This window comes from Callospermophilus lateralis, chromosome 9 (assembly GCF_048772815.1).
Source record: "Callospermophilus lateralis isolate mCalLat2 chromosome 9, mCalLat2.hap1, whole genome shotgun sequence".
Lineage (NCBI taxonomy): Eukaryota > Metazoa > Chordata > Mammalia > Rodentia > Sciuridae > Callospermophilus > Callospermophilus lateralis.
Window position 1 is genome coordinate 1924196 of NC_135313.1, and position 14825 is coordinate 1939020.

Consider the following 14825-nt stretch of genomic DNA (forward strand, 5'->3'; position numbering starts at 1 on the left):
ACCCCGTGGGGACGGCCCTCACAGCACTCCTTCCTTTCCTAGCCCTTACTAGTGGTCAGCCTGTGCACACTCAGCCGAGAAGGGCGCATGGCCAGCGTCACCTGGGTGGGGAGGGACCCTCGGGTGCCCCACCAGGCCTCTGCCCCTGAGGAGGGGGCTTCCGTGGCGTCCACATCATGGCCAGGTTAATGCTGCTCCCATGAGGGACTTTGGACGGGAGTCGTGGTCCCGTATAGAGATTTGTTTCCAGCTGCAGAATGTGAGGAAGGTTCTAGTAAGGGAGCATTGCCAGCTGGTGTGTGGCAGGTGACATGGCGCCCTGAACAGCCTGTCCTGCCCACCGCCTGCAGCTGCCTCTCCCTCCCGCCCTCCCTCGGCCCCAGGGCAGCAGCGATGCTCTGGCCCTCGCAGGGGAAGGTGCTCCCTGAGCTGGGCATTAAGACCCTCTGTGACGTGGGGCCCCTGGACTCTTGCTGAGCCTCCCTTCGGTCTCTGTGAGGTGCAGCCTCACAGAGGCTTGTGTGGACACCTGCCCAGAGGTTCCGTCAGCCCTGCTCAGCCCTGCCTCTCCCAGATGCATCTGGCACTGACCCAGGACCCAAGGGCTTGGCCAGCGGTGTTTCTGAGGTCGGAAGAGGGACGCCTTTCAGGTGGTTTTTATGTCAGTCTCCACAGAGACTAGCTGGTGGGCTTTTCTGATGGTGCCCTCCCTGTCCGTGAAAGAAAGAGGGACGACGTGCTAGAGAGAGCAGTGGGTAAGTGGGTAAGTCTTCTGGTGTCCAGCACCCTGGGACAGCCTTGCTACCTTTGAGGTATTGGGTCTCACTGGCACATCTGTAAGCAGGGGTCACATGGCCATCTTCCCTCACGTAGCCCAGTGAGGTCCGCAGGACATGGTGTAGTGTCCAGCAGGTGAAGCAGAGTGGTTGTGGACTAATGCTGAGTGTTGGTTTTTATTAAAGCTGAAGAATCAGCTGGGCACGATGGCGCCCGCGTGTAATCTCAGCGGCTCCCGAGGCTGAGACAGCAGGACGCGAGTTCAAAGTCAGCCTCAGCAACAGTAAGGCCCTAAGCAACTCACTGAGACCCTGTCTCTAGATAAAATATAAAATAGGGCTGGGGATGTGGCTTAGTGGTTGAGTGCCCCTGAGTTCAATCCCCAGTTCAACCCCCTCAAAAAACAAACAAACAAACAAAAAAAAAAAACTGAAGAATCACTGCTGGCCAGGCAGGACGCCAGGCCCCTCTGCAACCAGAGTGCAGCGTGTTAAGTGGAATGGCAGCAGACTCAGCCTGTCGGTGCATGTGTGTCCCACTCAGGAACAATCTGTCCGTCCCCAGAGGGCAGAGGGCTGCAGTGGCCCCGTGCGTTGACCCAGTGAGTAGAACCCGTTCTGAGCCATCGGTGGGTTCAGAGAAGGGTGGTTGATGGGATGCCCGGTGGCTGGCTCGCCATGCTCGAGGGCAGGAGTTGAGGCCGGCAGCATCGGGAGGGGGCCACACCTGCCCCGCTGAGCTCCTTTTGGGCTCTCCCTGCCTGCCGAGGTATTTCACTAAGGCAAGCGCGGGAGAACACTGGTGTTTGTGACCGGCACTGTGTACGCGGGCTTTACGTCACGCTCTACCTCATGGTAGAGAGGACCTCGGGGACGGGAAGGAAAGGAGCGCAGCCTCATCCCCACGCGTGGGCGAAACTGGAGCGGGCACTGCTGCTGGTCCTGCCCCTCGGACACACCCGAGCCAAGAGCCTGGTGAGACAAGGCCTGTCACCCAGCTCAGACAGGTGCACACTTCACAGGCCACGCTGCCTGTGCACGTGCTGAGGCCTCTAGTCACCTGCAGCTTGCTGTTTAGGGCGAGTCACCTAGTGGACCTCTGTGACCCTGGGGCAGTGGGCCAGGGCAGGAGCCCGAGTGCTTCTGCACCTTGAGGGGAGGACACTGATGCCCACCAAGGAAGCCCATGGCCTGCTTCAGTAGCACACCTCCCTCCCTCCTAGGTCCATCCTGGACTCTGCCCAGGAGGCCCATTATTCGTGAGGACACCAGGTGACTCTGGGCAGCACCTGGGTCAGCATCAGTGCTCCGTCCTGTGCCTAGGCAGCTCCACAGCAGCCTTCCACCGTGCTTCAGCAGAGGCAGGCCGAGGGCCAGTACAGGGTCCAGCAGTGTGAGGCCTGCATCTGGCCAGGGACCTGCTGCCTAGGCAGTGACCCCAGAAATCCTCTGGACTGAGGTACAACAGACACTTACAGCCTGGCCTACCTGGATGGGGAGGTCCATGACTGTGGAGTAGATTTCTGCTAGGAACTAGGCCATGGCCAGGGTCAGTGTGAGGCGGTGGCATCTGGGGCTGGAAGGTCCTGTAGGCTATCAGGTTATGACCTGCTGACAGGGCTGCACCAGTCTAGGTCAAGAGAGAGAGGTGCTGACCTGAGGGACAAGCAGCCAACCCTCTCTGGGCCTTTGAGCTGCTGTGAGCCTGAGCCCTCCCCGGGGAGCTCCTGGTCCCTCCTCTGGCCCTGTGGTCCATATTTTGGGCTGATGGAGAGAGGTGACCAGGGTAGGGAGCCATGCAGGGGATGCCTGCAGGCCTCACCCAGGCCCAGCAGTTGTCTCAGCGCAGCCCATTGGCATCCTGGGCCCACACCTGGGGATGCTGGCGCATGGTGAGCCCCCGGCTGCTCACTGCTGCTCCTGGCACGACCATGTGCCGGGCTGCGCAGGGGGTCCGTGTGCGATGCGTCCCTGGGTTCTGCACCATTTTTCTCACTGTAAGATGGGCCACTTGGAGCCTGAGACGGACTCAGCACTGGCCTCTGGTCAGTCACGCCGCAGCTCTTCCGAGCGTTGATGGGGGTGGTGGGGTGCGGAAGCCAGCTGATGTGCCTGTGCTGCCAGCCAGGGGCACCCTGCGCTGGCTGTGGTTGGGTAAACATGTTTTCAAAAGGGCACTCATGTCGCCATGGAAACTGGCTCCCGCAGCATCTATCTGGACCACTTCTGTGGCACACGCTGTTCTTGGGGCTCACACACAACCCTGCAGTGGCTTCTTGGGAAGAGGAGGAAGGGGCGGAGGGGAGAGCGGGCAGTTTGCCCATGCTTGCGCAGGCACGCGGCTTGCTCTTTGGCTGACCAGAGCCTTTTCCTGTGTTTTCCCCTTTATTCATTTCAGACACGACACCTGGCAGGCCACTAGGCCTGGGATGGGGTCCTCTGGGAGCAGGGCCTCTGTGGTGTGGGTGGGGCAGAGGGAAGGGCTGGTATGAGCACACCTCCTGCTCTGAACTTCTGACCTCTGTGACCTTCGAGTTAGAGGGCTGGAGCCTCAGAGGCCCGGAGTCTGTGTCCTGAGCCTGTTGACCCAGGGGCTAAGGTGGGACTTCGGGACTTCCAGAGTCCTTCAGCCCCCGGGAGCCCCATGGCTGTGTCCAGCGGGATTGTGTAGGGAGGGAGGGCACCCTGGGGCCAGCTCTGCACCACAGTGACGCGCTGTCTGTGCTGTGCTCTCTCTGCAGTGGAAGTGGCCTCGGCACTGCCTCTGCAAGTGGCCCCCACTGCAGTGCCCATGGACCTGCGCCTGGATCACCAGTTTCCCCTGCCTGTGGCGGAGCCGGCACTGCGGGAGCAGCAGCTGCAGCAGGAGCTCCTGGCGCTGAAGCAGAAGCAGCAGATCCAGCGGCAGATCCTCATTGCCGAGTTCCAGCGGCAGCACGAACAGCTCTCCCGGCAGCACGAGGCCCAGCTGCACGAGCACATGAAGGTGAGCAGCTGCGGCTCCTGGCCTCCTGCCCCGAGGAGCCAAGACCTTGGGCTAGGTGGCACCTGCCCTCCTGCCCCTGAGGAGGGCAGACACCCAGGGACCAGGTGGCCCTCTGGTGACACCAGCTCTCCTCTGCCCCTGAGGGTCTGTCTCACTTTGTGGGGTGCTAAGACCCATGGACCAGGTGGGCTTTAATGAGGCCTGCGTGTCCGGGTGTCATGTAGGATGTGGGGTGCTGAGATGAATGGCGTCTCAGGGCCACAGTGTGGAGCATCCTTCTAGAAACACACCTGTGCCCAGGAACATTGCCCAGCCACAAGCGCAGCACCAGGTAGCACAGTTCCCTCTGGAACCGTCCCAGCCCCTTGCCGTCTGTCCGGAACCTCTCTCTCTTACCTAGTTCTCTACATGTTCATAACTGCAAGGAGTTGAGTCTGTTTTAATTTGAAAAGAGTAAGAAGAAAGTGCTAATAAAGACCTCCGTTGGCCCTTACTCTTCCTGGCTACGTGAGGGTCTGATGAAGGGGGAGTGCCTTCTCTCTGTGCAGTCAGCTCGCCGGGAGGCTGGCCGGCCTGATGTCTGTGGCCACGATGTGCTGGCTGCCTGAGCGCCGCGCGGAGCGCCGTGGCAGCCGAATGCACAGTTGATGCTGAACTTACATAGGTCACGTTAATGTTTCTAGGAGCCACGTTAAAGAGCGCCCAGAGCCCGCCCAGCCAGGTTGCGTAAGTTATCCTTGCTGTGTGACAAAGCCACCATGCTCCTGAGCGGCTCTGGCAGGAACCACACATTGCCTCTGCTTCTGGGGTGAGGAGTCCAGGAGCAGCCAGCTGGTGGTCCTCACTGAGGGCCTCAGGAGGTTGCAGTCCGTGTCAGTCAGTCTCATCCAAAATGCTGTGGGGACCATAGTGTGAGGGTGTGTCTCAACCTCCTCTTGCCACTGTGGGCAGGAGCCTCAGGTTCTCGCTGTGGCTGCTCCCAGCATGCAGCAGCCTTCCCAGAGACAGATGGCCATTAGAGAGCCCTTGTTGGAGATCCTGGTCTGGGGAGTGGTGCCTCAGCCCTGTGCACGTTCCTCCCATTCCAGTGCCTCTTGTGCACTGTGGGTGGGTCCTGGACCAGGGCTTGTCTGCGGGCCTCCTGGCAGGTTGCTGGGAAGCTGCCATTGCTGCTCTCTCCAGTAGTACACCCCAGAGCCGGGATTGCCCTGGAGAAGGGCTCCGTGGCAGCTCCAAGGCTCCTTCCAGGGGTGTAGGTGCTTTAGAGGTGTCCTGGGAGCTTTGTCCTTGGCCCGTCCAGCCTTAGGAGACGGGTCGGGGGAGCTCCCTTCTGGGCCTGAGCTGCCCAGGGCCTTGTGGTCATCTTCTGCTGTGGTCAGCAGGCTTTGTAGCAGTAGCTGCTGCTGCTTCTTGCTCCTGGGTCTGGGGCAGGTGGTTGAGGGCTCCACAGGCCAGGCCCTGAGCTCTCCTGATACTCCTCCTGTCTGGCAGGCCTGGGCCTGCTGGTCTCTGGGCCATGGACAGAGCAGACTCACTGCCCACTAGGAATCTGACCATGGGTGTTGTGCTCAGCTCTGGACTACGGGACTGGGAGAGAGTCTCTGAGACTGGCCTTGGGCAGTAATGTGTACCAGTTGGATGGCACATTCAGTGGAAGTCATTCCAGGAAGGGCCTGCAGCTCTCGTGGTGGCCTGGACATGCTGGCCTTTGGTAACTAACTGGGAGCAGCCTCACCAGTAAATAAAAAAAAAAATTGTACGTGTCAAGCTGCTTTTCTGTGACCCCCTAAAAGCAAAAGGTTAAAATGCAGCCTCCCCTCAGGCCTCCCTGCACACGGCCAGCCCCACACAGACCCCAGCCTGACTCTGCAGAAGGATCCTGGCCTGGAGCCACCACACACCCACTGCAGTCTCCTAGAAATGGGAAGGTAGGGTACCCGCTAGGGCACAGGCCATTGTGTCCCTGCCCTGCCACCGATAGGCCGGCTGCTGCCTCGCAGCTCTGGGCCACTCTGTCAGTCCAGTCGTTGCTTCTGGACGTGAGGGCACTTGTGGCACTGGCTTCCTTGCAGATGCTTGCTGAAGTGGGCTTTCCCTGCAATGCTCCTGTCCTCAGCCCTGTGACGTGGGGCCCCTGCCAGCGCACAGGAGGGAAGATGGCAGGGCCCGCGGGGAAGACGCTCCACACGGTGTTCTTCCTGAGTCGGTTGCATTGGCAGCTTTTATAAGGCAGTAAAAGAGAAACTCAGAAATAAGACAAAGCCTCCATGTGAGAGGGTCATCGGGGCAGTCCCAGGAAGCAGGACACAGGAGGAAGACCCTAGGTCGAGGTTGCTCGAGCTAGGTCCCACCTCCCTCGCCTCCTGCCCGCGGTTTGCCTGGCTGCTCTGGAACTGGAAGTGGGCTCTTCTCCGGCCTCCCTCAGCACCTGGGGTTTAGGCTGGGCTGTGCTCCTCATGCCACCACACTCCTGGGAGAGCCCCCGATCTGCAGTGCGGGCCCTCTGAGAGGTGCTGGGGGCTCCAGAAACCCGACGGCACAGAAAGAAGCTCAGAGCTGTTTTTCTCTTTGCATTTTGATCATTTATTTTATTTTTTCATTAAAATGGAGATCATAAAAGCCTTTAAGGTGCAGTCGCATCATTGCACGAACACTCCTTTGTTTTGATGGTTTAAACTTGTTCCATTCCTCAATACTGCTAGCGACTGGCGCGGAGTTCGCCAGACAGGTTTCTTGAACACAGTCTAATTAGTGTCATGAAATCATCAGTGAATTTGAACAGAGTTTCATAATTGGAATGGGAGTAGTTGCCGGATGTAACTTTCCTTGTTAGTTTGGGTAGATACGGTCTGCACGAGGTCGTGATGCTCAGGTCACCTCCCCACCCCACCCTGTCCTGTGCGCATAGGCGTCCACTGCCATCTCTCGGCTCTTCACGTATTTCACCTACCCTTTTTGGCTGAGGAACTCGGTGCTTGCATCACTGTGACAGTGTGCCTGTGTCACAGCTGAGCCCACAGCACAGCACGGTGACTCGTCTTCTCACACAGCTCTGGGTTTTCCTGGAGGTGATGATTTCCCACTTTCCCATTTACTGACCTTCCTGTGGCCTGAGGCGAAGCCAGTCCCACAGCCTCAGAGACCTGTGTGCAGTCTGGAGGGAGTGACAAGGAGCCTGGGTATGCTCTAGAAAGGAGCACTGAGCTGGGAGCAGTGAGTCACAATGCTGTGGGTCCACAGGTGTCCTGCAGAGCGGGAACGGGGCAGGCTTTGCAAGCCTGAGAGGGGCCCCTGAGCTGCTGAAGCCCAGGCCGCCGGGCACAGCGGCTGCTGCAGGCCCCAGCCAGGCTCAGCCAGGTGTGCTTGTGCCAGTGGTGGTGGCTGCTTCTCCCAGAGCCCGGACCACGCACCTGGCTCATTGCCCTCTCGGCTCGGTCCTTCGCGTTTTCTGCATTCCTGTGCCTGGCTCGTGGGGTTGCCGCCGCTCAGAGGCGCCGTGGGGCTGCGGTTTTCTGTCTCCTGTGGCAATGCTGGCCTTCTTGTCATTCCTGCAGCGGTCTCTTAGGACTAAAGGGCAGCAGTGCAGGTGCACTGTGTGCGGTCACTTGATTGTCAGTGCTGCTGCAAAGTCATCTGCTCCTCCTCTCCTCGTTCTTAACACAAGAACTGCCACCGCTGTCCCGGGCTCATCGAGCCTGTCTGCAGCCCTCCCTGTCCTGGCCAGCACACACGTCAGCTAGAACCCCACACGGGGCCTGTGTCCGCCAGGCCTGCTCTCCCCTCACTGCCCCTGCCTCCTCCCAGGCGAACCTCAGGACCATTGCCCTTGCCGTCTCCACGTCACTGTGGAAATGTGTGGAGATCGCGGCTCCTAAGAACTTTCTAGCATGGATCTCCACTCTAGGGATATGGTGCACCAACTGAGTTGAGAGTGCTTCTGTTCTTGGGAAAGGCCTTTCTATTTTCTCATATAATGCTCATGGCTTTTATGTTTTTATTTTTAGGTACTTTATATATATATATATATTTTTTTTTTTTTTTTTTTTTGCTAAAAATGAAACTATTTCTTTGGTTTTCCCCGCTCATTACTACAGCGTATAGGCAAGCCCCAGAGTTCATTATCTACATATTAACTACCAATGCATACAATTTCTTGCAGGTCCTAATAGTTTTTAATTAGTTATTTGATTATTGTATGGTTTTAAGTAAACTGTCATCTGCAAATAATAATTGTCTCCTTTTGATTTAGCTGTATTAACTACAATTTGCATAACCATGTCAGGATCGGAGTTAACTGTGACAACCTCCCTGTCCCCCGTGTGAACAGCACCATAAATGGAAGCCTGAGGAGTGTGAGCCCAACTCTGTGCCTCTACGGGGCACCCCTGTGCCAGCAGGGCAGGAGGGCGCATCAGCCTCCAGCTCCTCCCTGGTCAACAGCATCGGGGTCTCCTCCTGTGGCTTGAGACCATCCTTAGGTCTAGGTTTGTCAGAGCAGTTGTTCCTCATGTGGGCCTGGTGGCCCCTGGGGGGGCGGGGGGGGGGCTCGGGTGCCCGAGGCACTGGGCCATGCCGCCCTACCTAGAACGAGGCTTGGTGTCTAGCCTGTGGGACCCCCATGTGGCTCTGCCTTGTGCCCTCTTCATGGGGGTGTGGAGAGGAGTGTCCGGGCCACACAGCTGCGTGGCGCAGCCTGGGTATGCGTGAACCCAGCACATGCGTGGAGCACCTGAACAGCAGGCAGCCGAGTGAGGAAGATCCAGGCCTGCACAGCTCTGCAGGCGCGTAACGTGCCGTGTGCTAGGCAGTGCCACCGAGGGGAGAAGATGCAGTGGGATCTGTCTAGTCCTCGGGGTTGGCCATGGGCAGGACAGTGACCAGCAAGCAGGACGGCTCTCATTGAGTCAGTCTTCCCTGCAGTGAGAACAGGGAAGCCTGGCTCAGATTATGCAGTGTTCATCCTGCAGTTAGCCAGAGTGGCCGCTGGGTCAGACTCACCACCTCTCCTGGAATAGTGGGTCCACAAGGTACTAAGCACAGTGGGAGTCCCCATTAGACAGACAGAGGACATGCTGGCTTCTGGAACCTCCTTCCAGCACAGTGAGGTCCTCTTTCTCTTCTGAGTGGTCACATTTCCAGGGCCCATTTTCTCCTTGTGGCTGCCTATGGCTCTGTGCCTCTGGAAGTTTCTCTCTTGCATTTCTGCCCTAGTGCCTCCAGGGAGGGCCTGGGGGACACCAGCATCTCCTGCACACAGGGAGAGACAAAGCCCTGTTCCTGTGGCTGGCGCCCCCCACTGGTGGGTCACGGCAGGGCAGGCCCAGCAGCAAGTACCTCCACACGGGTGTCCTGTGGCCCTTGCACTCTCCTGCCTTTGGCTCTGGTCAGCGGCTCTCCTCTGCTGTCCTTCCACTTGCAGTGACATGCTCAGCTGAGCAGTGGCTTTGTCAGGTATTGTTACTGGAATCAGACGTCTGGGCTGTCCACTGCTTGAGTGCGTTTAAGAGAGGGTGTTGGTAGGAAGGTGTCGGTTACTCAAGGCTGGCCCTGAATAACAAGGAGCTGCTCTCCACAGCTCTCTGTGGGCCTGGTGGCACACGCCTGTCATCCCATTGATCAGAAGGTTAAAGCAGGAGGATCACAAGTTCTAGGCCAGCCCCAACTACTTAGCAAGACCTTGTTTCAAAATACAAAAGACTGAGGTGTGGCTCAGCGGTAGAGTACCCCTGGGTTCAGTCCCCAGTACCAAACAAATCAAGTGCTATTTTCCTGGGTTCAGGGGTGGGAAGGCATTTGCAAGGAGGGGAGGGGGCAGGTAACCACAAGCTGGCTCGGGTCTCCAAACATTAATCTGCGCTGGTCACCAGGAAGAGTATCACCAAGGTCCTCGGCTCAGGGAATCTAAGGAAGGATTTAGCAGCACCATCTATGTGGGGCTTCTCTTGAGCCAAAGGATGAGGGGGGATGGAAGGGCAAAGAGAATGGGGAGCCAGGGATGATTTCAGGGGTGACCCTGCTAAGTTGTGTGTAGACATTCAGTGCATGGAGGCTTAATCCAGGCAGAGGCCTGGGAACCCTCAGCCAGGAATCCTACCTTAGGCCTGTCCCCCTGGCCCTAGAATGCCCCCTCTCGCAGCCCCAGCACCTACACGGAGCAGCTCAGGCCCAGCATCTCCTGCCCACACTGCAGTGGCAGTGGCACAAGAGGATCTTCCTAGTGCCTGGCCCTGGACGGCTCCACATCTGTCCAGTTCACTGTGGGCATCTCAGTGGCTCCTGCTTAGCACCAGACCATCCTCGGGGCAGGGTATTGTCGTGTTCATTATTCCTTCAGAATTGACGCCCTCGCTGCGAGTTGGGGTGCTGTCTTAGACCGCAGTGGGAGGGAGACCCGCCCTCTAGGCCTAGGTGCGGCCTGTGTTGCTCACTCTCTACTGCCTGTCCCAGGTGGCACCCCAGGCCCTCACCTGATGAGCAGTGGGACCCATCTGTCCCCTCCTAATAGCTGGTGCCTGGGGAAGTGACAGTCCGCCTGGGACCTCTTGCTGTGTCATTCCCCAGTTGGAAGAGTTGTACTGGTCCATCTTGCACTTGGGACTCTTATGGCCTCTCCCGCCAGGGCTGAGGGCACTGGTGGCCACTCTGGCACCACCTGGCTCCTTGGTTGCTGCCAGGTGCTCATGGCCCACGAGAGCACCTCCGATGTCACGCCTCATGAGTGTCCTTGCCTTGCACACCACCTGCTGCATGAGGCTGTGTGCAGATGAGCAGCAGGAAGGCCATGGTGGCCGTGGGGGCAGCCGAGGGGCCTGGAAGAGAAGGGCAGGACCTGTGCGACAGACGGTGCTGAGCTAAAAAGCTGGAAGGAGAAGCTTGGAGCCGAGGGCTTGGCAGGCAAGGCCAGAGGACCTGGCCCTCAGGACAGCTGGCTGCCCTGCTGCCAGGCCCCACGCCCCTGCAGTGCTCCCCCTGTCCTTCCCTCACCCTCACTCTCTGCCCTGTCTGGCCCAGAGCCTCAGCGCCAGGCACCTGCCCTGCGGCAGGCCTTGTCGTGAACTCTAATGCTGAATGGCACTCCTGCTTATCTGTGTGACCCCTGAGTGTCCAGTTTCAGTGGGAACAGCAAGTAAGCAATGTGGGGTGCTGGTCACTGCTGGCTGCTGTGCAGGCAGATGGGAGTGTTTCTAGAGCATGGGCACAAGGTGCCATTTCCACTGGAGTCATTTATCCAGAGAGTGCAGATGGAAATGGTTCCATAAAGAACAACATTTTAGTCCCAAATGCTCCATGAAAATTCACTGTGGCCAAATGGCACATATTTCCTGGGTCAGCACCAACCTGTGCCTAGGGATGATTCTTACTTATTTCCTTGTTCTGTTAAAAACTGTGTCCTGGCAAACAGGGTAACTGGGCTGCCCCAAGCTCACCTCAGAAGATAAGTGAGGGAGGCTGAGAACCTCCGTGGTGTCTCCCAAGACGGCTGCAGCACTGCAGGTTCAGTGGCCTCCAGGCTTGAAATGCCAGTCCACTTCTGGGTGGGAATGGAGTCATGTCCTTGCTGACTGAGCCGCCCCCAGGGATCCCCTGCACTCTTCAAGAACGCACTTGACGCCTGCTTTCTCCTCAGCATTATCTTTCTAAAGTGACACAGCGAAGTCGGTAGTAAGAACAGCCATTAGCTTGGTTTCCTCTGGGATAGCAAGCCTGGGACCTGTGCAGGACTGCCAGGCTTGGGGACAGGTGGGATGTGAACCAGGACAGGGCTGCTGTTGGTGCAGGCCCAGGCTGGACCTGGCTGCCCTCTCCTCCGGATGGTGATTATGTGGATCAGGAGGGGACAGAAGACCTCATGCATTTGCTTATCTTGGGTGTCAGTCAGAGGCACTGGGTCACATGGACAGTAGGGGCTGAAGGTATCCCCTGCCCTGCCCTGGCCAGCCTGTACCTAGTAGCTTTGATCCCTGGGGCAGCAGCTCCTGTACTCTCTTCACCTGTCACTAGTCTGGGGCCGTCCTACCAGCCAATCAGAGAAGGCAAGCAGGAGAGGTGGAAGAGCCCTCACTCTTGACTCCATGCCATGCTGAACGCAGGCAGAAAGAGGTGTGCAGATGTGTGAGGTGGCACTGAGGGAGAGGTCCAGGGGTCAGTCCTGAGTGGCTGGCAAGTTGGGATGGCATGCAGAGAACATGCCTGGTGCCTGCTAGTGGTTAAGTGCACCAGAGCACTGCTGTTGGACAGCTTATGTGAGCAGGTGAGAAAACACTCAAAGTTGAGTTTGGTTTGATTTTAAGTCTGAGCTTTTAATTGTACAACTAAACTAGAATATAGATGATTTTTCATGTTTTCTTATTTTTCACAGTTGCTACCATGTACAATTAGAAAAGCATGTTTATAATCACAAAACTCCACAGTCACCATCAGGGTCTCTGTGAGCACGGCTGCCAAGCGTCCTTGGCCTCTTAAAGCTGGCTGTGGCCCTTTGGGAACAGCCTGGCATGTTTGGCTGCAGGACCTGCCCCACCCACCCACCCACCCACCCACAGATGGAGGTGTCTGGGGTGCCTGCCCCAGGGAGTATGTGACCAGCGGAGACCCTGGAGCTCGGCTTCCCAAATGGTCATGGCCTCCACATTCAGTTCTTTGAAGAACCCAGACAGGAGTGTTCAGGTTCAAGCAGCACTGTGGGCAGTCCTTACCATAACTGAGTGTGATGCTCTGTCAAGCACATGGTGCTTTCATTGAACTGAACTTGACTGGTAATCAATCACTGAGACTCATGGGAGTTTGAGCGGTGCTGAGAGCCATAGAGTCGGAATGACACATGGCATTTTTGCCAGAATGGAGTGGTTGAGATGATGATGGTTATGTTAAGCTGTGTATTCAATTGTATATTAGACCCCTACTGTCTGCCTAGGCCTACTACTTTGGAGTTCTCATGGGGATTCCCGGAGAGTTCCCATTGGTTGGGGAATTGTGGGAGGAGGGATTTCCGGAGGAGGGATTTCCGGTTGGTGTGGTGTGGTGGCATTCCCGGGAGTTCGGAAATAAAGTTTGTTCCTGCTTCAGTGGCTCGTGATTTGTGTCCAGCCAGACTGCAGCATTTGGTGGCCCGTAGGGGGAACACCTGAGGGTAAGTGATAAGGTAAAGTGCTCGCCCCTGAGGGAAGGCGAGAGAATGGGTGACCATTTCAAAAAACTATGTGTTCTTGTATTGATTTGTTTTGTTTTTGTTTCAAGCTGCCTATCCCTAGAACTTTCTTGGGCAAACTGGGAAAAATGGTTGGCTCAAGGTTTGAAGCTGTTCGGCCGTTAGGAAGAGATAGTGATAGACCACGAATATACATTTCAAAAAAATAGGAAAATTGATACAATGATTTTTTTGTTCCGTTTTGCTTCGGTTTTGTTTTGAGTTATCTGTTTGAGTTGCGTTATCCTTGTAGCAGAAATATGGGGTCAGAAATTAGCAAAAAACAAACCAAAAGAATGTTAAGTAAATTGTTAGAGGAAGGAGGCATCCCAGTAAACCAAAAAGAGTCAGGGCATACATTGATACAATACAAAAATGTAGCCCATGGCTTTTTAAGGAGGAGTTGTTGAATATATCACAATGGGAACTCTCCAGGAATCCCCAGGAGAACTCCAAAGTAGCAGGCCAGTCGGATTGCAGGGGTCTAATGTACAATTGAATACACAGCTTAACATAACCGTTATCATCTCAATGGCTTGCTGGCACCTCTCAACCACTCCCTTCTGGCAAAAATGCCATGCATCATTCCAACTCGGCTATGGCTCTCAGCAGAGTGGAGTTAGTCCACTGAGCTCTCTGGGGCCTGAAAGTTCTCTGACCACTGTGGAGGCCGTGGATGGACACCTATCTCTAGTTCCATCCTTCTAGCACAGTGGGCTTTTAGTTAAGTTGACATTTTAAAAATTCTGGTTGACAGCCAGGCATAGTGGTTCATGAATGGGATCCCAGTGACTCAGGAAGCTCAGGCAAGAGATTGCAAGTTCCAGACCAGCCTCTGCAACCTATGAAGATGCTGTCTCAAAGTAAAAATTAAAAAGGGCTGGGGGTGTGGCTCAGTGGTGGAGCACTCCTGGGTTCAATCCCCAGTACCACCACCACCAAAAAAAAAAGTGTGATTGGTTTTCTACTGGAATATATAGAAGGATGTTTTATTTCCTTGTAGTTATATTTTGCAGTGCTGGGGATGGAACCCAGGCCTCCTGCCAACCAGGCAATCGCTTTACCCCTGAGCCTCGCCCTTAGCCCCCACGTAGTAGCTGTATTACATTCCAAAGTTGGAATCAAAGAAGCTGCATCTTGGGGAGCTAATATGTGGCTCAGAACTCATAGCTGGCTTGAAGGTAGACTTAATGTAGACAATGGTGTTTTCATTGGTTCTGTTTTATTTTCTTAGAAAAGTTAAGTTGTAGCCATCTTATTCTAAGTTGTTCATTATAATTTCAGTCTGCAAAACACTGCCTCCTGACGGTCCTTCCTCAAGCCTCTCCTCAGCCTGCGCTGGTGCTGGTAGTGAGTCCTGGGCATGCAAACCAGCAGTCAGGCCCGTCTCGCCTGCCCAGGACTCACGGTCTCTGCCTGGCTGGCCCAGGTTTGTGCTGGTGCTGGTAGTGAGGCACTCATGCAAACCAGCAGTCAGGCCCGTCTCACCTGCCCAGGACTCACGGTCTCTGCCTGGCTGGCCCAGGTTTGTGCTGGTGCTGGTAGTGAGGCACTCATGCAAACCAGCAGTCAGGCCCGTCTCGCCTGCCCAGGACTCACGGTCTCTGCCTGGCTGGCCCAGGTTTGTGCTGGTGCTGGTAGTGAGGCACTCATGCAAACCAGCAGTCAGGCCCGTCTCACCTGCCCAGGACTCACGGTCTCTGCCTGGCTGGCCCAGGTTTGTGCTGGTGCTGGTAGTGAGGCACTCATGCAAACCAGCAGTCAGGCCCGTCTCGCCTGCCCAGGACTCACGGTCTCTGCCTGGCTGGCCCAGGTTTGTGCTGGTGGTCAGTGGGCAGCCTGCCCTCAGGAGCTGCTGGAGGTCACTATGGATCTG

General features: G+C 56.4%; 1 protein-coding gene across 8 annotated transcripts in view; it reads left to right on the plus strand.

The window, feature by feature from the left end:
- Nucleotides 1-14825, plus strand: part of Hdac4 (histone deacetylase 4) — a 256818-nt gene that overhangs the window by 139931 nt on the left and 102062 nt on the right. For all 8 annotated transcript variants that reach the window (XM_076866635.2, XM_076866634.2, XM_076866638.2 and 5 more), the window contains exon 4: nt 3518-3762. In XM_076866635.2, the coding sequence (XP_076722750.1) occupies nt 3518-3762 (245 nt within the window). The remainder of the gene's footprint in view (nt 1-3517; nt 3763-14825) is intronic.